The sequence below is a fragment of the Microchirus variegatus genome (genome assembly GCF_963457635.1).
Source record: "Microchirus variegatus genome assembly, chromosome: 3".
Lineage (NCBI taxonomy): Eukaryota > Metazoa > Chordata > Actinopteri > Pleuronectiformes > Soleidae > Microchirus > Microchirus variegatus.
Window position 1 is genome coordinate 33,386,182 of NC_139804.1, and position 20,875 is coordinate 33,407,056.

Here is a 20,875-nt window from a genome sequence, read left to right on the forward strand (position 1 = left end):
ACATACCTGACAAAAAGGGCATACAGCAAACAAATAAAACCAGGCAGATACACATGGAGCCCCTAATCGAATTAAGTTAAAAAGAAAATATGTTTACATATGACAAGGAACAAATATTAAAATATACAAAACATAAAAAAAATTCATTCAAAAGTTATCTTCTTTGGTGTCCGCAAAGCACAGCACACAGCTTTTTCCAACACAGGAAACATACAAAACTTACTTTCCTATGTGTCTGTCAGGTAAATCACTGGGCAGCAAAAAATAATTTTAATTAATTTATTTTTATTTCTGAATTATGTAAAACAATAGTAATTGGCATTGTTACATTACTGATGCACCACTGTCAGTACTGCATATTGTAACACTACTACTGTGAGTACTGTACACTTTTTGATGTACTGCATACAGCACAACTAATACTTTCAGTCCACCAAACTCTACTTCTGGTACTGTCAGTATTGTCAGTACTGAACTCAATACTGCTAATACGGTAAAATAAATATTGCAGTACTGTGTACAAATTAATACTCGCGGTACTACATTATCATTCGTTTGATCAAAAACACGTTGGCAAATCTGATCATATTCTGAAAACATGCGGTTTATTTCTATACCGTGATACAGTGAACACCAAACTTAATGACTATATTAAAGAAAACTACATTTCCCAGAAGTCCACACGGTGTCGCATGTTAACGCATGTGCATAGAGTTCGTGCCCAGGGCCGGGTATCATGGCGTACGTGGACATTCTGAAGAACGAGTTTCCTGAAATCGACACGGAGCTTTTCAATTATATCACAGGTGAGACCCTGACCACAGAGCTACAATCTTCCGGGAACAAGGCCGATGTCAGACGTAGACGTGGTCTCAATTTGCGGGTTCCTTGGAGCTGTATAAACTGCCCCCGTGTTAGCCGCTAGCCCATACTGTAGCCGCCGAGCTAGCGAGCTAGCCTTACTGGAACCGTGACACCCGGCAGCATGACACGAGCCGGTCAGCTCCACCTAAGAGCCGGGCCGGTCTGAGTCTTAAAACTCCGTCTGAACAAACTTGATGCCGAACGTTAACCCGCAAGCATCACATAGGGAAATATAGGAAACATTCCTGTAGTTTTAGATAAGATTTTTTTTTTAAGGAGTGTTTCCGGACATTTTTCCACTTGTGTTGTAAGGGGATGTTTCAAGTGTGTATAATCGTGTAGTAGAAATACAGGAAATAATCTCGGAGTTTAACAGGGACAGACACAGAAGAGACTTGCTGAGTGTTATAGCAATACAGGAAGAATTCTGAAGTTTTACTGGGAGTATTTCAATTGTTTTACCCGTGAGACATACAGTAGTGTTATGAAAAAAAAAAACCTCAGCATGGGAGGGAACATTCCAGGGAATATTCCTGGCCCTGATGAGGTTTTATCAAGTATGATTCCAACAACAAATAATAAAACCCATTCAAAACATATTTTTGTTAACTTTAATGGGTAAGTTTTCTATTACTGTTACATTTTTGAACATTTTCTCATCTGAACAAGACCTGTCAAGCAATACTATCAGACCTGACTGAAGGAGCATTGAATGCTGCTTTGTGTCGTTTGCAGTCGTCTCGCTTCGCTAGCTCAATGTTGCTGCTGCCTCCGTCTGTCTTGACATTAAGCTAATCACTTCATGTGTGCAGTGCATTAATGTCACCAGACTACACAAGATATAAACGCTGATATACTGAGATCCACATAGACAGTCGTGTGGATCAGATGGGCTTAATCAGCTTATTGAATCTAATCGGTATCAGCAAAATATCTGTACTGTAGATTGTCAAATGTGTTGTGACTTAATCAGAGCATTTGAGATCTCTGTGTGTTTGTGTGTATCAGGTGTCCTGGATAGTTGTGGTGCAGACTTCGAGGATGGAGATGAGGTGTATGATGCCGTCGGCGGCGTCCTGCAGGAAGTGTCTCTTGACAGTAAAAACGAGGACGATGTCAAAGACATCTGTCTCCAGATGTTCAACACTCTCAAATTGTAAGCTAAATCTGTCTTCAGTGTCCAGATGTCACTCAACTGATCGGCAAATAAAAATGTCAACTATCTGATGTTTGAACGTCTGTGTTGATCAGGAACAACCATCATGGCCCTCAGAGGCAGTTGCTACTTGACGCTCCAGTTCAGCTCTCTCAGATCTCTGCAGACATAGGTGAAACACACTCATTACAATGTAATCTTTTTCACTGATTTAAATTCTGAAACCACCTGCTTAGTTTCTTGGTTAACTTGTGTGTCTCCCATCAGTTCCAGCAGCTAAAGATGTTGAGGGGATCTGGACGATGAAACGTCCACAGAACACAGTGAGTCTTCAGTTTTCTTTCTTTCAGTTCCATTGCATACGTCGCTGCTGTGATGCATCATTCAATGTCTCTCTTCAGACAGTGGATGTTAAGAAACTGGAAAAGGCTGAGGCGAAGCTGAAGGCTAAACATGAACGCAGGAATGAGAAGGAGACACAGAAGACCACCAGCCCACTGTCAGTACACACCTCCACCCACACCTGTACACACATTTACACACACCTGTGGGCTTTTCTATGAAGTGAGATTAATGGATTAGGAGGGTATTTTGAGACTAGATTTTTTTCATGACTTTTAACCTGGCTAGATCAAAATGGTGACTTGTACGGAAAACATATCCTGTTCTGGACTAAGTTATATTTAGAGTTTCAGCTTGAAATCGACTATAAAAAGTGCTGCAATTTCACTATTCAGCCTCTTTGGACATGGCCTCACTGTTATGTGAGATGCAGTGGCCTTAAGTGCCAGAATGCTATATATAGTGAGTGTTCAGGGAATGAAGTGACCCACTGGCTTTTAATTGATGATATTTTCCACGAGTGATATAGATTCTCAGCCGAGAGAACATGCTATATTTGCAATCTTATTGAGCCAAATGAGAAGCGTATGCTGTATGCATCACATTTCTGTTTTTTATTTTGTCACAAGAACCTTCATGGGTTCAGTTGGTGATGCAGAAAATGTGAGCAAGAATGTGGCGAGCTGTGCTGTTCACAAGGTTGTTCTTGCTCTCATTATTGAATATGTTTGATAAGGCTTTGACATTTGATAAGGCTTCATCACAACTATTTAATAACTCTGTTCAAATTTGTTCTGGCCCAATTTGAAATGTGTTTCAGTGTTTTATGTGAATGTGTAAAATGTCTGAAGGAAACCCAAAATACACACACATTTGCTCGCTTCATCTTTCGTTACCTGTTGTTCTATCAGAGTCCTGGAAGAGGCATCGGCCAGTCAGGCCAGCAGTAAGAAGGACAGTCGAGTTGACCTGTCGGGGAAGAACCGCAGCTACGATATTCGGATCGAGAACTTTGATGTTTCGTTTGGAGAAAGGTGAGTGGACAGAGGGTGGTGTTAGAAAACAATTAGGTAAAACAAAACACTGGTAAACATCATATTAGGGGTGTCATGATCTCGATTGTAAATAGGATATTGACATACATAACAAACAAATGACGGACGTTATATCACTCATGACACCGTGTAGACAGTCGAAATGGGAATTAGAAAATGAACGAAAATGAATGCATAAAACATCTTACACCCCTATCATAGATTAAAAAACATATTTGATGTATATGATGATGGGTTTTTCTTTTTCTTTTTTTTTGTACTCCAGGTGTCTACTGCAGGGGGCAGAGCTCTCTCTTTCGACAGGTCGGCGGTACGGTCTGATTGGTCGCAACGGTCTGGGAAAGACGACTCTGTTGAAGATGATGGCAAGCCGTAGCCTTCGCGTCCCAGCTCACATCTCCATCCTCCACGTGGAGCAGGAAGTTGCGGGAGACGATACGCTGGCGCTGCAGAGCGTCCTGGAGAGCGACGTGCTGCGGGAGGGCCTGCTGAGCGAGGAGAAGACGCTGAATAGACGCATCGCTGACGGAACGTAAGATCAACAGATTCTTCAGCATTAGATCAAATTAATAATTAATAAAGTTAGGTAATATTATATCATAGAAGCTGTGACATGCAGTCTGTGAAATGTCTGTAAAGCATCTAAAATGTCAGTAAAATGTTTGAAACGTGTGAAAAGTTATCTTAACTTCTCTAAAAATGTCAGTAAAACATCTCTTTTTTGTTTGTCCTTCAGCGCTGACGGGATGGAAAGCGTTCGCCTGTCGGAGATCTATGTAAAACTGGAGGAGATTGAAGCTGACAAAGCCCCTGCCCGGTAACTATAGCAACCACACATCCATGCTGTTCACATGTTGCAGGGTGACGTCACTTCATGCGTTTCTCAAATGTTAGCTTGGATTGGGTCAGTTCAATGCTGTGTTTTTATTGATGACTGTCTTATCCAATCAGAGCCTCTGTTATCCTGGCTGGTCTCGGATTCTCTCCCAAGATGCAACAGCAGACCACGAGGTAAGACATCTGTTGCTGACACAGATTTGACATGATCATGAGACAATGAGGTGTCCTCTTTCTCTCCCTCTAACACCATGTCTCACTGTGTCTCAATCGCTCTCTCTCCATGTTTGCGTCTCTCTCTCTCCCTCTGTCTGTCTTTATGTCTCTCTACATCTCTTCTTATCTGTGTCTCCATGTCCCCCATCTATATCTCACTCTGTGTCCCTGTCTGTGTCTCAGGGAGTTCTCAGGAGGATGGAGGATGAGGTTGGCATTGGCCAGAGCTTTGTTTGCTAGGTGAGTCTGAATCTTCATATGTAAACAATCATGCAATTGGCTGAGAGTTGATGACTGACAGCTTTCACTCATTATCTTCTGTCTTCATCAGACCGGACCTGCTGCTACTTGACGGTGAGTCTGTTCACTTTTAAACCCATTTTCCTCCAAAGTAAACCTGGTGCAACTACGTTTATGTAGTTTATGTCATGAATACATCACTCTTTATGTGCAAACACAACTTAATGGACTCTTCCTGTGTCTTGTATTTCAGAGCCGACCAACATGTTGGACGTCAGAGCCATTTTGTGGTTAGAGAACTACCTGCAGGTCTGAACTCACCTCAGCGTTAGCATTGCTCATTCAAAACAGTGGCAACTGTTGGCTCTAAGCTACCAAGGAGCTAAATATTAAAGATGTGCACCTCCTTCCTCAGACGTGGCAGTCCACCATCTTGGTTGTCTCCCACGACAGAAATTTCTTGAATGCTGTGGTTACCGACATCATCCACCTGCACTCGCAGCGGCTCGACAGTTACCGTGGCGACTTTGAAAACTTTATTAAAACCAAAGAGGACAGACTCAAGAACCAGCATAGAGAGTATGAGGCCCAGCTGCAGTACAGACAACACATACAGGTACTACTGCAGTACTGACAACGCACAGACGTACTACTGCTGTACCAGTACAGACCCTATCAAATTGTCATTTAAAGATACCATGACGATGTAAGTTTTCCCATGATGCACTGTGTGTATGTTTCAGGTGTTCATTGACAGGTTCCGCTACAACGCCAACAGAGCTGCTCAGGTTCAGAGTAAACTGAAGCTGCTGGAGAGACTGTGAGTAAATATAATGAATGTATGTGTATCTGAATGCGCGTGATTGAGTTGTGTCTATGAGTTTGCAAGTGTGTGAACCGGGGAATGAGTCGGTGTATGTGTATGTGAATGTGTGTGACTGTTTCTGAGGAGACGGCGAGTCAAACTAACAGTGTCTGTCAAACTCCTTCCACAGACCAGAGTTGAAGCCCCTTGAGAAAGAAACTGAGGTCACATTAAAGTAAGACTATGTAACTCTATCTCACAATCATGCACACGTCCATTCATTTACAGTACACTGCAGTAGTCTAAGGGCACCACTAGCTTCGTTGTTTTTATGACAAATCCTGTGATTTTTGGCGTTTTGATTGGAATAATGTGACTGAAAGTTGGTCTCATATTATTTAGCAAATGTTCAATCGTTAATTTTTTTTAATGATTTATTCATTTATACACACCATGTGTTTATAATACTCAAGCATGTCTTGAATAAACCTGGTGTAATAGACCTTTTTCACAACATGAAATAGTCGACCAAACACTAGGGTTTCACTCCAGGTTTAAGAGAACTTGCATACATGTTTCCACTATTTTCTGTGTTGGAGAAATAGCTTCATTTTATGGTCATTATAGCATTCCAAAAAAAACAAATTTATGACTTTTGCAAAGTACTCTTCACACTGTAATGACGCTGTTGTTAAGTCCACTGACCGGGGGCATGAATGTTGACATGTGTCCGCAGGTTTCCAGATAACTTTGAGAAGTTGTCCCCTCCCATCCTGCAGTTGGATGAAGTTGAGTTTTTCTACTCGCCCGACCATCACCTCTTCTCTGGACTCAACGTGTCAGCCGACCTCGAGTCTCGGATCTGCATCGTACGTGACGCGGAACGTTTTAGTCTTACAGAAGCACCGACTGAAATCAAATAAGCTGATATATAAAAATTGTGCTCTTGTTATTTTCCGTCAGGTGGGAGAAAACGGCGCCGGAAAAACCACCGTCCTCAAACTGCTGATGGGCGAGTTGACTCCAGTCAATGGCGTCAGACAAGCTCACAGGTGAGACAGCCAACAACCAGTAGTTGTCAAACTTATTTGGTTATCATGTTTAAGTAATAGATAAGGGCACATAGAGTATTCAACTAAGCCATGTAATAAAACCCATTAATAGTGTGTAGATAATCACTGACATACATGATTGAATTCCTCCCACTTGTTGCTGATTGGTTGTGTGTGTGTGTGTGTGTGTGTGTGTGTGTTATCAGGAACTTGAAGATTGGTTACTTCAGTCAACATCACGTGGACCAGCTGGACCTGAACGTCTGTTCGGTGGAGTTGCTCCTTAACCGGTTCCCTGGTAACCGTGGCAACAGCTCCCAACCACAGCATGAACTGACCTCACCGAGGCGCTGAGCAATATATGACTGTTATTTGTGTGTGCCTCACAGGTCGGACAGAGGAGGAGTACCGCCACCAGCTGGGAGGTTATGGAATTACTGGTGAGCTGTCAACGAGGCCAGTGGCGAGTCTGTCAGGAGGACAAAAGAGCCGCGTCGCCTTCGCTCAGATGACCATGCCATGGTAAGAGAGAGCTTAAGGAAACTGCTTAAGGAAATGTGTATAGTAGTGGTCATGATGATGTCATTCTGTCTCTCCTCCAGTCCAAACTTCTACATCCTTGATGAGCCGACCAATCACTTGGACATGGAGACAATCGAGGCACTCGCAAAAGCTCTCAACAAGTTCCGAGTAAGTGTCTGTTTGTATTGTGTGTGTGTGTGTGTGTGTTTGTGTGCATTTCCCTCCCGTACATTTCCTCAGGTGTCTCATTGTGTGTGTTTCAGGGTGGAGTTATCCTAGTATCTCACGACGAACGTCTGATTCGGTTGGTGTGTAAGGAGCTGTGGGTGTGTGAAAGTGGGAAAGTTAAGCGAATCGACGGTGGCTTCGACGAGTATCGAGACATACTCCACGATCAGTTCCTGAAGGAGGGCTACCTGTGAGACTCTGCCCATCGCTGACTGACCGCTAGTAACACATACCTTGCCCACTCCATAAAGACACTTGTCCTACAAGCCAATCAGCTGCTGGAGTGAACCAGAGGATGGTTTCTTCTCCGAGCCACTTCACCTCCTGCTTCAGGCGATGAGCTGCTGCGAGCTGATTGGCGAGGTCACAGTGAACTCTGCAGAAGGAGGAGGAGTCAGTGTATTGATGAGGCGGTGATTTTGGGGGGTTTTATCAGTTTTAATGGACCTGACGTCAAAACAAGCGTTATATTTCAGAGACGGAAAGAATAAAAAAAATCAGAGCATGTGTCACTTCCACTTCCTGGGTCTATCACTGATCTCACTTTCTTCATGGTAAACATCACTGGTCATCGAAGCCAACGCAGCACGAGGTTAACAAAGCAAGTGATGCCAATACCAGACCAGATATGATGACTCGGAAGATGCTAATGTAGAACATAAAGGTGGCGTATAATGTTAGCAAAGCACATGACGATAATACAGCAGGGGAGTCCAACCCAGAATATAATGCCAACATTGCATGGTGATAGCAGCTTAAATAGCTATAGGTGCAGCCTATATATAGCACAGCATGTTATGCTAACAGTGTCAGAAGAGGAATTGACAGAATTCACACAAATGTCAGTGATAAAAAAAAAAGATATTAATATCATGATGTCAACGGTCACCTTCATTGTCTGGTTGCAAAGCTTACTCAGAATCAGGTTCACCTCTGGTTTTCAGCTGAAATTTTTGTAAACGATTTAGTGAAAAGGAAGTTACTGCTTCTTTATTGCTCTGGTGTCCATGCTGCTGACGTCTCTGTGAGACGGGGCAGGACGGCGTCTCTGTAAAACATCTCCAGCTTGGACACAGTCTCCTCCCACATTTCAGCGTCAAAGGTCACGGGAACAATAGCTGTCTCCTTCGTGGTGTAGACGACGAGGTCGGCACGCTGCAGGCCAGTCACGGCCAGCTGACACTGGATCTGAGTGAAGTAACTGTGAGATGTCTTCAGACGGTAGGCTGGAGACTAGGACATGAGGAGAGGACATAAGAGGCAAAGAGATGAAACAAGAAGAGGATGTTGGAGACAGGAAGAGGATGTTGGAGGATACTACTGTTTTTTTCTTACCTCTCCAGGCATCTGTTTGTCCTCAATCTCCAGACAGAAGCCAGAGTCCTGGCAGGCTTCCTCCACTCGTCTCTCTCTGTGTTTGTAGGGACACTTCACCTCCAGGCAAAGCAGCCATTGGCCAGTTTTGCTGTCTGTCACGATGCCGTCAGGACTCCCAGCCAACCAGGGCCTCTGACCATCAATGAACAGGCCACAATCCTGAACCGATATGGGCTGACCCAACACCTTTGTCTTCAGTTTCTGCAGGACAACATCATCATCGTCGTTATTATCATATACTGTAAAATCAGAGTGTCTGATTGGTTGTCAGGTGACCTCTGTGCCACTGCACCTGGTAACTGCGGATGGCCACGGCCTCCATATCAACCCCCCAGCTCATGGCACGGGTCTGGACATGATTACTGTCACCTGTGGAACCAGATTCATTCTTATTTATAAAAAAAACCAAAAAAAAACTGCTGACTCTGTGGGTGGCATTTGAGGTACGCTATCCTAGTTTACCTGTGATGGAAGCCAGGTAGCTGGTTGGTGGGGTTCTGCTTTTGCCGTTAACGAAGCGGCAGTGAGCGATTCGATGAGCCACTGAGGCAGTGATCCGGTTCTTCCTCCAGGAGAACCAGTCCTGGTTGTTCCTCTGTCCACGGGTCAGAACTTCCACCTGCTCCACCACACTCTTGTCTAATCGCTCCTTCAGACCCAGAGGAACCTGTACCGGTGTGGGTGGAGCACTATCAGAGTGCCGATCTGGATCTGAATTGGCCTTCTTAACTGGTTTCTGAACTGGTTTCTGAACTGGTTTCTGAACTGGTTTCTGAACACCCTGGGTTTTTGGTCTTGCTGCAGGAGGGTGCTTCACCTGGGTGTTGTTGTCTCCATGTTGGCTCACAAGCTGAGAGGTTTCAGGAGGTTTAGAGGTTTTTGGTAGCACTCCTTTTCTGGGATTCGGAGCCTGAATGCTCGGATGGTACCGGACCTGAGGCAGGACAGGTTTTTGGGACAGGTGGGCAGCAGTGACCCCAGGTTGAGGTGAGGACTCTTGCTTTTGCATGTTCACATGGACTGGACCAGAACATAAATCGGTTTATTCCTGGAGTAAAAACAAGAAACACCAACTCTGATACAAACGTGTCCTGTCAGAGGAAAGAATCATTGCTGCGCTTAAAACTCTGTCTCACTTTCGCTTTTAATTTCACACGAGGTCATAAAAACATCGGCGTCATGATGATTGAGGCTTTTATTTTTTTTAAATCTGTAGCCGGATGTTGCGTCGGCCTGTTCGAGAAGACACGGCAGCTGTAAAAACAGGTGACTCACAACAACACGCAGTTGTCAACAAAAAAAACAACTACAAAACATACATTTGTTGTCGCATTAACACACACACACCCACACACACACACAGTCATACAGTAGAGTAAAATGCTGCCATTCAGTATAAACATTCATGACGTCGTATGAAGGCCATAATTAACAGTAAGTAAACGGAATACTTAACGGAATAATACACGTAATAATCGTCTAGCTAGCACGAAGTAAACTTTAAAATGCTACATTTCTTAGTGGAGTTGTATAGTTGTACTATGGTGTAGTTGTATCAGCAGTGTTGTGTTCTTACCTTGTCAACAAACCTCCGTCCGTCTGAACCAAAGTGAAACTATTGAGTGAGACAGTGACTCATTATCGTGTGATCCGTGACGTGTTTTTCTCTCTGCTGAGCTCCGACCTGAGTCTGGATCTATGATTATTGACGAATAGATTCCTCACACGCTGACACTCACCCTGTGGTTTGTGATTGTATTGATCAGAGCAGATGATCGCCGCCATGTTGGATTTGAAACTCTATGTCTTTTTTTCCTCATGGGTCAGGATTATTTACTGCCACCAGGTCGCAGGTTCGAATCCGTGGTGCAGTTCGTTTTTAATTAAAGAAAAAAATGTATATTATTGGCTTCAATAAAACAATGTTTGTTGTCTACATGGGAATTGTAGGCCGTTACGCAACTATAAACACATCATAACTGATTCAGAACTGTCTTGTCTAAACTTATAACTTAACATAACTCATATATCTGCTCCTGGTCTCTCTTCTGTCTGCGTTTCTCTCCCCCACCTCCCCTCTATCCCCAATTTTTCCTTTCACCCCAACCTATCGAGGCAGATGCTGCACCTCTTTGAGTCTGGTTATCTCCACTCATACCTATTGTTTCTCTTCTCCCTGTAATATTATAAAGGTTTCTGCCTTACTATGTACAATGTATGGGCTGAAATATGTGCCACCAGAAACTGAATTTGAATCATTTATATTTGGATTTGAATTGCTAAACTTGAATAATTGCATTGAAAACTGAATTTGAATCATTTATATTTTAATTTGAATTGCTAAACTTGGAATAATTGCATCAAAAAACTGAATTTGAATCACATAATTTGAATTTGTATTGTTTAATTTGAATTATTTAATTGAAAAACTGAATCTGAATAGTATCATTTGAAATTGAATTTTTCCAATTCAACACTCCATATATCTTCACATTCAGTTCTCACAATTCAAATTCAGTTCTCAAAATTTAGATTCAAATTACTGTGGCGGTCATCCGGGTAGTTCAAAATTTAATTTCAAATTATACTATTCAGATTCAGTTTTTCAATGCAATAATTCAAATTAAACAATACAAATTCAAATTATGTGATTCAAATTCAGTTTTTTAATGCAATTATTCAAGTTTAGCAATTCAAATTCAAATATAAATGATTCAAATTCAGTTTCTGGTGGCACATATTTCAGCCCATAACAATGCCTTGATATAATGTATGTTGTGATTTTGGTGCTTCATGAATAATGTTGAATTGAATGAACCTCCCCTCAGATCATGGCAGTTTCTCAGGTGTCCCCTGGTCTCTTCCTCACCGACCTGGACTCGGCGCTGAATTGCAGCGTGTTGACCAGCAGGAGTGTTACCCTCATTATAAACGTCAGTGGACTGGAGGACATGTCTTACCCTCAGCTGGATGGTCTTCAGGTCTTCCACATCCCAATCCAGGACCAGCCCCATGCTCCCCTGAGACAGTACTTTGACCGTGTCACTGAACGGATCAACCAGAACCAGACAGGAGCAACTCTGGTACACTGCATCGCTGGACGAAGCCGCTCTGCTGCTCTGATCATGGCCCACCTGATGAGGTAAAACCCAGATGGAAAAGATGGAAAAGCGCCATAACTCCTCCTGAGTTTGATGTCTTGGATTCTTTTTTAAATACAAAATGAAATGGTAACCCGAAATTCATTTAATTAAGGTGCAAGCTATGTTTTTTATCCCCAACATGATGCTATTCTCATAAACATCCCCACCTTTTGAAATAGGTGAATGAAATAGGCCTATTTAAATCTATATTGGGTTGTCAAATGAGTTGATGCTGATTAAACCTATCAGCTCGACATGACTCTCAGAACAGCAATTCAGGGTAAATAAACTCTGTTTTCATTAAACCCTGGTTTCTGTGACTGCAGGTCTGAAGGTCTCAGTCTGCGCCAGGCTCACGAGCACGTTCTGGAGCGCCGACCCTTTATCAGACCCAACGCTGGTTTCTGGAGGCAGTTGATAGACCACGAGATGGCCCTGTTTGGCAGGAACACAATGCAGATGGTGAGGACGTCCAGTGGCGTCCTGCCAGAGGCTCTTCCAGACTCGGAGGATGCCAACGCCATGGCAATGTACTGTGTCAATATTTGAAGAAGCTGCTGCTGCTTTCATGGTATTTAAAGGGACAGTTTCCAAACCATGGTTGTATGAGGGACTGACAGTGTGACTGACCATATATTGACTGTAGAGTTGCTGCTGCTTCCACTAGACAATCACAGACACATGAATGCTTCATATGCAACAGATGAACACAGATAAACTCTGAAAGGTTCCCTTGACAACAACACCTTTTATTGTGTTTAATATTTGATATATATATTTCAGGCTGAAGTAGCTTTAAAAGAGTGACAATTTAAAGTGGAAAAAAATATTAATATATAATGTTTTTATAGCGGTTTTTGGGAAGGTGGCCATTTTCTGCCACGAAGAACACTTTTGTTAGTTCTCGCACTGCTTAGCCATTTTAGGCCAATTTAAGAAAGTAAGATGACAGTTCTAAAGTTTACCAAAAATGAATAAACTTTGGAAAATTTGAGCTATATCCATTCAACACAGACAAAATGGCTTAACAATTAAAAAACAGAAAGCCACGAAAAGGGCCGAGGGACCCCTGAGGGTAAATGTCTTCTTTAGACTCTTTCTAAGGTTTCTTTGCAGCATAGGCAGTTGTTACCAGAGCTGGAACATCAGCCTTATCCCTGAATGGAAATGTATGCATGCAGCTGCTTAGTAAATGAGCCAACAGGAGGCGCCCTCTCTCTAAACTGCCCTATTATAGGTCAAATTCTCCAGTCACAAGCCATGAGACACAAGAGGAGGTGCAGAAGTCTAGATTACTTTCAGATACTTGATTTACTTTATGAAAATCCATAATGACAACAAAACTCTGCCTACTGCACCTTTAAAGTCATGAATGATTAGGACCTTTGATGACTCACCTGGGAATCAGAGCTTCTTCTGCAGATTCAGGACAGAGATTTGCTAAACTGGCCAACTCAAAACTATAAAGCTTTTTCTGGGGGAGGAGACTGACGACCGGAGGCGGAGTTACATTAGTCCATGCACTCTCACTAGCAGCTGTTGAGTGGTGTCAGTGTTGGCACTGGTACCACACAGGAAGTCTTCCACAGCTGTGTTGCTCTCCCAAACTTCAGACTAGTGTTGGAGATGATCCCCACAATCCTGCACAGCTGGTCAGTGCAGGATGTGAGGAGCCTGGAAGTGATTTTCTTTGGGACCTGCAGCCCTTCTTCGCAGTGAAAACTGACTCATGTTAGAAAAGCTGGTTTAAAATCATCTCTCCAGAAGTGTAAAACGAGAAAAGTGAAAAATGTATGCGTTGGCCGGGAATCGAACCCGGATCAACTGCTTGGAAGGCAGCTATGCTGACCATTATACCACCAACGCCGTGTGGAGATGGTCCGGTCTGGATCGGACCATTCAGTGACTCATGTTACATCATGTTTCAATCGTAGTGTTTCTATGAAGAGTGTGTTCGTATTGAGTTTGAAATACTTTGTAAAAACTTGGAAGAAGTTTGTGAAAGAGTGTGTTAAGTTTCAATCGCCTGTATAACGTTAGAAAAAGTGTATATCGCGTTAGAGAAAGTTTGTATTAAGTGAGAAAAAAGTGCGTTAAAAAAAAGTTCGTGTAATGTTTTGACGTTTGTTTAAAAGTGGATTACGTTTGTGTAAAGTGATGTCATGGTTTTTGTTGTCTGGAGCCTCCACCTCATCACAGAAGGTGAGATTTCCACCACTAGAGGGCGTTGACCTCGATGTGATAGACAGAATACAGAACGTACTGATGGAGGCATCAACGTCTCCTGGGTCATGATATAAAATAGCTGAATTTCTCTATGGACGTTGGTTGAGTGCACTTAATCACTGGAGGCTTTTATTTCGAAAATTCCAGTCATAACGTCATTCAAACCAAAAGTAAGGAAATCACTGATTGTTTTACAAATAGAATCAAACCTCAGAATGAACTCAAATATTTAACATACTGTGAGGAACTGTGTCATATCACAACATATGTATTTATTCTGTAAAAAAGTAACAAATCACTGACTGAATGATAACATTCATGAATATACAGTAAATGTATAACATGTTCTTACAGATGTAAAGCGCGATCACTTTGACTTATAAAGGGGAGAGTGAGACATGAACATTTAAACATTTAAACTAAAACAGACATGAAAACATGAAACAGTATCTAAGAACAACATCACATCACTTCAGTCGACCCATGATCAGCTGGTGGTCAAAGCAGGAAAAGATCAGAGAGTGGCTCTAGTCCCAGTTGTGTATCTGGCTTTAATCCAGGATGTGGTTCTGGATCCAGTCCTTGTCTATGTACTGGATCTGGTCCTGGTCTCAGTACTGGAAGCTTCTCTTGGTCTGGATATCGTCAAGGATTTGCTGCAGCTCCTCATCTTCAAACCGCCCTTCGAGACTGAAACACATCCATTAACAGTCAAAAGGTGAGTGATGTCAATGTGGATTATAATTCATCGACTGATTGTTTTAGATTCTGATTTTCAAGCTGCAGTTGTCAGGATGATTGTTGACTCTTATCTCCAGGTATACAAACGTTTTATCCTGAGGTCCTTCCACTAGACAATCACAGACACATTAATGCTTCATATGCAACAGATGTAGGAAAATAAACTCTGAACGATTCCCTTGACATCAACATGTTTTATTGTGTTAATGGCTCCTTTAGACTCTTTCTAAGGTTTCTTTGCAGCACCGGCAGTTGTTATCAGTGCTGGAACAGCTACCTTATCACTGAATGGAAATGTATGCATGCAGCTCCTTAGTTAAAGAGCCAAAAGGAAGGAGCCCTTTCCTTCCTTTTGGCCTTTCCTTAAGGCAGAAGTCTAGATTTCTTTCTGGATACTCATTTCAAGATCAATAATGACAACAAAACTCTACCTACTGCACCTTTAAAGCCATGGATGATTTGAACTTTTGATGACTCACCTGGGAATCAGAGCTTTGGCTTCTTCTGCCGATTCAGGACAGAGATTTGCTAAACTGGCCAACTCGAATTTATGAAGCTTCTTCTGGAGGAGGAGACTGACAACAGGAGGCGGAGTTACATTAGTCCATACACTCACACTAGTAGCTGTTAAATAACTAAGACAGAAGGAGTGGAGCTGTACCTGCGTACCGCCGTGATGGTCTCTCTGTTCTTGAAGCGACTGAAGCGGGCTGTGTAGTTCAGGGTTTTCATGAACACCTCAGAAAGCTCCTGCTCATCCTCGGCGCTCTCGTTCTGCTGCTTCCTGTGTTCCAACAACATGTGCACCTCGGAATTCAGCAGCGTCTCGGAACTCTCGAACTCTGGAATGACACGACACAGTGAGACTGTACATCGAAACGAATAGTCCATTGTCAAAATTGTTGACGATTAATTTAGTAATCGACTAATCGTTGCAACACCTCAAACTGTGAGAAGAAAACATGCACACACAAGTTTGACGACAACGTGACGACACCAACCAACTCCACACGTGATGTGTTTACATATGGTTTGTCTCAGTTAATCAGGATTAAGTTCAGGATCAGATCTGCGGAAACATCTCATTTCAACACAGCACTGGTCAGTTTGCTGCCATCACTTCACCGCTTTACCCCCTCGTTCAGACCTGGTTTTTAATCTGTCCCAGAACTGGTTGAGCATAGTTTCAGACCAGGTCCGGTCTGGTTCACCTGTGTGAGCAACCACTGACCTTTAGGGAACAGCAACTGAGAAGCGTCTTCTTCGACATCACCAACATGAGAAGGAGCCGTGCCGCCTCCTCCCGCCGCCATGACACAACACAACAGCGTCGGCTAACGAAGCTAACGATTAACAGCGAACCACTAAATAATAAATAACGACTGACGGCTCAGCGGGGACCCGGGTGTCAACCGGTGAGCTCGGCGGTGGGACAGACCGGTCACTGGCCGTCTGAGGAGCCCGTGTGTGGTTTAATGTGTAAAGAAACAGCCACAGTTTTCAGCTCGGCGCCGTTTACCACGCACGATCATTTCCGAGTCCGACAACAACCACTTCCGGTTTGTTCTTCTTCTGAGAAGTTTGACGTCGAGAGACGCATTAACCGCCATCTTGTGGTACCAGGTAGTTACTACAGATTTTTTTCTTTCAACCCTTTTTTTCTTTTTACAGATGTTGTTGATGCTCAGCCTCTCACAGCCTGCAGCGCCCTCTGGTGGACAGTAACGGAAACTGTCAGTGTAAGTACTGGAATTCTCCTCATTCCACTGTTTTTTAGAGAACATACAACACTACTTCACTGTGAAAATCCTGAGCTCATTTCTTAGCTGGTTAGGTGTGAGGGACATATTTGGAGCAGGAGGGTTGTGTGGTGAGCTGTTTTTCAGGCCAATGCAGACTTGACTCGTGCTAGAAAAGTTGTTTTTAAATCCTCTGACCTGAAGTTTTAAACAGAAAAGTGAAAAACTTATGCGTTGGCCGGGAATCGAACCCGGATCAACTGCTTGGAAGGCAGCTATGCTGACCATTATACCACCAACGCCGTGTGGAGTTAAAAACATCTGGATCAGTCCGGTCCGTGACCTCATAAGATCTGACTTATATGTTCTGTGTGAATCATCATATTTCTATGAAGAGTGTAAAAAAAAAAGGTTTTCTGTAAAGGTTGGAAATGTTCGTATTAAGTTAGAAATACTTTGTAAAAACTTGGAAGAAGTTTGTGAAAGAGTGTGTTAAGTTTCAATCGCATGTATAACATTAGAACAAGTTTATATGGCGTTAGAGAAAGTTTGCCCTAAGTTAGAAAAAAAGGGTTTTCAAAAAAGTGTGATGTTTGACGTTTGTGGACAACGTTTGTGTAAAGTGATGTCATGGTGTTTGTGGTCTGAAACCTCCACATCATCACAGAAGCAAGGTGAGATTTCCACCACTAGAGGGCGTGAGAACACAAGAGTTTCACATCAGCAGATTGTGGTCTTCAGCTCCCTCTGATGAATGACCTGTTGACCTCGACGTGTTTAATGATTTCAACACGATAGATAGATGAGAATAACCGTTTTTATTTTTTGAACTGTTACAAATTCAAGCTGATTTAAGAAAACATTTTTTTTAGTACTTTTTGCACAGGTGTGTTTATTTTTAGATGGCCTATAGGTTGTGCTGTTAAAAAGGATATAAGACACTATATAGGACATTCCTAGAGCCTCTGTATATATGTTATATAACATCATCCATCTTCTACTGCTTTAGGGTCGCTGTGCCAATCTCAGCTGACAGGCGGGGTCACACAATCCGGTCAGTTCGCAAGTCCGTCACAGGAACACACATAGACACACAACCATCCACTCTGACACATCGATTTAGAGTGTCCAATTGACCTAATGCCCATATTGCATGTTTATGGACTGTGGGAGGAAACCTGATAACCCGAAAAACCACACACACACGGGGAAAATATGCAGAAAGGCCATTGCTCTGACCAGGTCGTGAACCCAGGTCTTCTTGCTGCAAAGGCGAGAGTGCTAACCACTACACTCAACGAGGGGCCCGGTATTTTAACATAGTTAAACTAATGGTGCTTTAGGGAACAGCAACTGAGAAGCGTCTTCTTCGACATCACCATCATGAGAAGGAGCCGTGCCGCCTCCCGCCGCCATGACACAACACAACAACGTCGGCTAAAAGCTAACGATTAACAGCAGCGAACCACTAAATAACGACTGACGGGTGTCACCCGGTTGGACAGACCGGTCACTGGCCGTCTGAGGAGCCCGTGTGTGGTTTAATGTGTAAAGAAACAGCCACAGTTTTCAGCTCGGCGCTGTTTACCATGCACGATCATTTCCGAGTCCGACAACATCCACTTCGGCTCATGCTTCCGCTTCGTTCTTCTTTGATAGACGCATTACCGGCATCTTGTGGTACCAGGTAGTTACTACAGATTTTTCTTTCAACCCTTTTTCTTTTTACAGATGTTGGTACTCAGCCTCTTTTTAAAAAGCCACATCCTGCAGCGCCCTCCGGTGGACAGTAAATGAAACTGTCTGTAAGTACTGGAATTCTCCTCATTCCACTGTTTTTTTTTTTTTTTAGAAAACATACAACACTACTTCACTGTGAAAATCCTGAGCTCATTTCTTAGCTGGTTAGGTGTGATTGACATATTTGGAGCAGGAGGGTTGTGTGGTGAGCTGTTTTTCAGGCCAATGCAGACGTGACTCACTTGACTCATGCTAGAAAAGTTGCTTTTAAATCCTCTGACCTGAAGTGTTAAACAGGAAAGTGAAAAACGTATGCGTTGGCCGGGAATCGAACCCGGATCAACTGCTTGGAAGGCAGCTATGCTGACCATTATACCACCAACGCCGTGTGAAGTTAGAAATATCTGGATCAGTCCGATCCGTGACCTCATACGATTTGACTTATATGTTCTGTGTGAATCATCATGTTTCTATGAAGAGTGTAAAAAAAAGTTTTTCTGTAAAGGTTGGAAATGTTCGTATTAAGTTAGAAATACTTTGTAAAAACTTGGAAGAAGTTTGTGAAAGAGTGTGTTAAGTTTCAATCGCATGTATAACATTAGAACAAGTTTATATGGCGTTAGAGAAAGTTTGCCCTAAGTTAGAAAAAAAGGGTTTTCAAAAAAGTGTGATGTTTGACGTTTGTGTAAAGTGATGTCATGGTGTTTGTTGTCTGAAACCTCCACATCATCACAGAAGCAAGGTGAGATTTCCACCACTAGAGGGCGTGAGAACACAAGAGTTTCACATCAGCAGATTATGGTCTTCAGCTCCGTCTGATGAATGACCTGTTGACCTCGACATGTTCAATGATTTCAACACGATAGATAGATGAGATTTGAACTGTTACAAATTCAAGCTGATTTAAGAAAACGTTTTTTTAGTACTTTTTGCACAGGTGTGTTTATTTTTAGATGGCCTATAGGTTGTGCTGTTAAAAAGGATATAAGACAATATATAGGAAATTCTTAGAGCCTCTGTATATATTTTATATAACATCATCCATCTTCTACTGCTTTAGGGTCGCTGTGCCAATCTCAGCTGACAGGCGGGGTCACACAATCCTGGCAGTTCGCAAGTCCATCACAGGGACACACATAGACACACAACCATCCACTCTGACACATCGATTTAGAGTGTCCAATTGACCTAATGCCCATATTGCATGTTTTTGGACTGTGGGAGGAAACCGGAGAAAACCCACGCATGTGGAGAACATGCAAACGGCGTGCAGAAAGGCCTTTGCTCTGACCAGGTCGTGAATCCAGGTCTTTTTGCTGCAAAGGCAAGAGTGCTAACCACTACACCTAATGTGTGGCCCCGTATTTTAACATGGTAATGGTAAAAAAAACCAGCCTAAATGCTCTGTGTTGTAAGGGTTAAGTACCACTTTTGACATTATGCAGCTGATATATATGTGGACACATATACATTTGAATGTGTCTTTTTGTGATCGGGCCTGGGGACTCATTTGGGACACATTGTGTGTTCAGACCTGTACTTAGTTTTGTCAACATGTGATCGGATCACTCAGGACAAATAGTGTAGTCCTAGTCGGAGCTTATTGTGCTTTATTATACGTGAAGGTGTTAAGTGTGGCTAAAATCTGGTTCTCGGCGCAGGGTGCTACTATGACTGACCTCGAGTAAGACAAACTTTTTCTTTCGCCTGTTTATTTGTCATAGTTTGAGCCACAGTGACGAACGGTGTCAGTAATGAGTCCCAGTAGAGTGTCTCTTCCTGGCTGTCATCACCCTGAGGACACACGGGCCTGTGTGGACACTTGGACATTCTGGAGGGATGGCAAAGCCGGCTTCGTTAACAGGCCAATTAGCCGTCGCCATGGTTACTGCAGAAAACAGATGCATCTCCTGGTAGAGTTTGTGTTGATGTAACAAAGGAAGCTCATTGAGGTGATGATGTCACCACGGCGACTCTGACCATTAGCCCGTCCCCTGTTGTCCACCGAAGTCTCTCGACAATATGAACAACATTTAACAACATTATGTGAGCGCCCCCCTGTGGGGGAGTTAAACATGATTTTAACCACTTATATCCCAGTGTAAACTTTTTTTAATACAATTTTGTATTAAATATATATAATATACACTATGACCACGCTGTGACTTCATCTATTCTTATACGTACACTTGCACAAAGTCTGGGATTTAGTCAGGTGTACGATTGACCAATTATATAAAACATGTGCTAATGATGATCATTTTTATATGTATCTGTTTGTCTACTGCTTAAGGCTCCACATGAGGGTCAAAGGTCACAGCAGCCACCATCCTAGCTAAGACAGTGCACCCAGGAACCAGGTCACCAGACAAACTATCATTCAACCTCTGCATGTTTTTGGACTGTGACTGGAGACAGTAGAAGCCTGAGAACATGCAAACTCCACGCAGAAAGATTCCGAGTGTGTCGTCATTTGACTATAAATTGAGCTTATAATGTTGTTTTGCCGGGCACAAACCCTTGTAATATTTGACAATCACTGATATCTCAAAATATATTAAAATCGTCATTAAATAAAAGATACCACAAGAC

At 42.8% G+C, this 20,875-nt stretch overlaps 4 protein-coding genes across 6 annotated transcripts; 2 read left to right on the forward strand and 2 right to left on the reverse strand.

Annotated features, from left to right (window-relative positions):
• The first annotated feature begins 712 nt into the window (after positions 1-712).
• Positions 713-7,536, forward strand: abcf3 (ATP-binding cassette, sub-family F (GCN20), member 3). The gene is made up of 21 exons (XM_083887260.1): positions 713-806; positions 1,873-2,020; positions 2,116-2,192; positions 2,288-2,343; positions 2,422-2,519; positions 3,274-3,396; positions 3,683-3,949; positions 4,154-4,234; positions 4,369-4,428; positions 4,654-4,710; positions 4,802-4,824; positions 4,964-5,019; positions 5,126-5,326; positions 5,454-5,530; positions 5,706-5,750; positions 6,252-6,384; positions 6,479-6,567; positions 6,774-6,865; positions 6,957-7,089; positions 7,170-7,257; positions 7,353-7,536. Exons 1-21 carry the CDS (start codon positions 737-739, stop codon positions 7,509-7,511), a joined length of 2,133 nt encoding a protein of 710 aa, XP_083743386.1. The 5' UTR covers positions 713-736; the 3' UTR covers positions 7,512-7,536.
• A 771-nt stretch (positions 7,537-8,307) lies between these two features.
• On the reverse strand, positions 8,308-10,427 carry LOC310925337 (uncharacterized protein; the record flags this gene model as incomplete). Of its 2 annotated transcripts, XM_083887274.1 has the most annotated exons (6): positions 10,271-10,425; positions 9,831-9,927; positions 9,157-9,742; positions 8,987-9,063; positions 8,653-8,895; positions 8,308-8,550 (listed from the first exon to the last, which is right to left on the reverse strand). In XM_083887274.1, exons 3-6 carry the CDS (start codon positions 9,701-9,703, stop codon positions 8,308-8,310), a joined length of 1,110 nt encoding a protein of 369 aa, XP_083743400.1. In that variant the 5' UTR covers positions 9,704-9,742; positions 9,831-9,927; positions 10,271-10,425. The 2 variants fall into 2 exon arrangements, with proteins under 2 accessions (XP_083743400.1, XP_083743401.1); XM_083887275.1 differs by lacking the exon at positions 9,831-9,927 and having other exon boundaries at positions 10,271-10,427.
• LOC310925338 (dual specificity protein phosphatase 14) lies at positions 9,933-12,757 on the forward strand. Of its 2 annotated transcripts, none has more exons than XM_083887276.1 (3): positions 9,933-9,960; positions 11,523-11,836; positions 12,164-12,757. In XM_083887276.1, exons 2-3 carry the CDS (start codon positions 11,526-11,528, stop codon positions 12,384-12,386), a joined length of 534 nt encoding a protein of 177 aa, XP_083743402.1. In that variant the 5' UTR covers positions 9,933-9,960; positions 11,523-11,525; the 3' UTR covers positions 12,387-12,757. The 2 variants fall into 2 exon arrangements, with proteins under 2 accessions (XP_083743402.1, XP_083743403.1); XM_083887277.1 differs by lacking the exon at positions 9,933-9,960 and adding an exon at positions 10,047-10,128.
• A 1,659-nt stretch (positions 12,758-14,416) lies between these two features.
• polr2d (RNA polymerase II subunit D) lies at positions 14,417-16,170 on the reverse strand. Its single transcript, XM_083886578.1, has 4 exons — positions 16,036-16,170; positions 15,466-15,646; positions 15,284-15,379; positions 14,417-14,753 (listed from the first exon to the last, which is right to left on the reverse strand). The coding sequence occupies exons 1-4, from the start codon at positions 16,115-16,117 to the stop codon at positions 14,675-14,677; spliced, it is 438 nt and encodes a 145-aa protein (XP_083742704.1). The 5' UTR covers positions 16,118-16,170; the 3' UTR covers positions 14,417-14,674.
• Between the last annotated feature and the right edge of the window lie 4,705 nt (positions 16,171-20,875).

Bases quoted from the DNA above. Each gene is read 5' to 3' on its own strand.
- abcf3 (XM_083887260.1), top strand. From the start codon at position 737: ATGGCGTACGTGGACATTCTGAAGAACGAGTTTCCTGAAATCGACACG. The intron at 4,429-4,653 runs GTAAGACATCTG...TCTGTGTCTCAG, and splicing joins ATGCAACAGCAGACCACGAG to GGAGTTCTCAGGAGGATGGA. The intron at 6,866-6,956 runs GTAACCGTGGCA...TGTGCCTCACAG, and splicing joins GCTCCTTAACCGGTTCCCTG to GTCGGACAGAGGAGGAGTAC.
- LOC310925338 (XM_083887276.1), top strand. From the start codon at position 11,526: ATGGCAGTTTCTCAGGTGTCCCCTGGTCTCTTCCTCACCGACCTGGAC. The intron at 11,837-12,163 runs GTAAAACCCAGA...CTGTGACTGCAG, and splicing joins ATCATGGCCCACCTGATGAG to GTCTGAAGGTCTCAGTCTGC.
- polr2d (XM_083886578.1), bottom strand. From the start codon at position 16,117: ATGGCGGCGGGAGGAGGCGGCACGGCTCCTTCTCATGTTGGTGATGTC. The intron at 15,647-16,035 runs GTCAGTGGTTGC...GTGTCATTCCAG, and splicing joins TCAGTTGCTGTTCCCTAAAG to AGTTCGAGAGTTCCGAGACG. The intron at 15,380-15,465 runs GTACAGCTCCAC...TCCTGTTGTCAG, and splicing joins ACCATCACGGCGGTACGCAG to TCTCCTCCTCCAGAAGAAGC.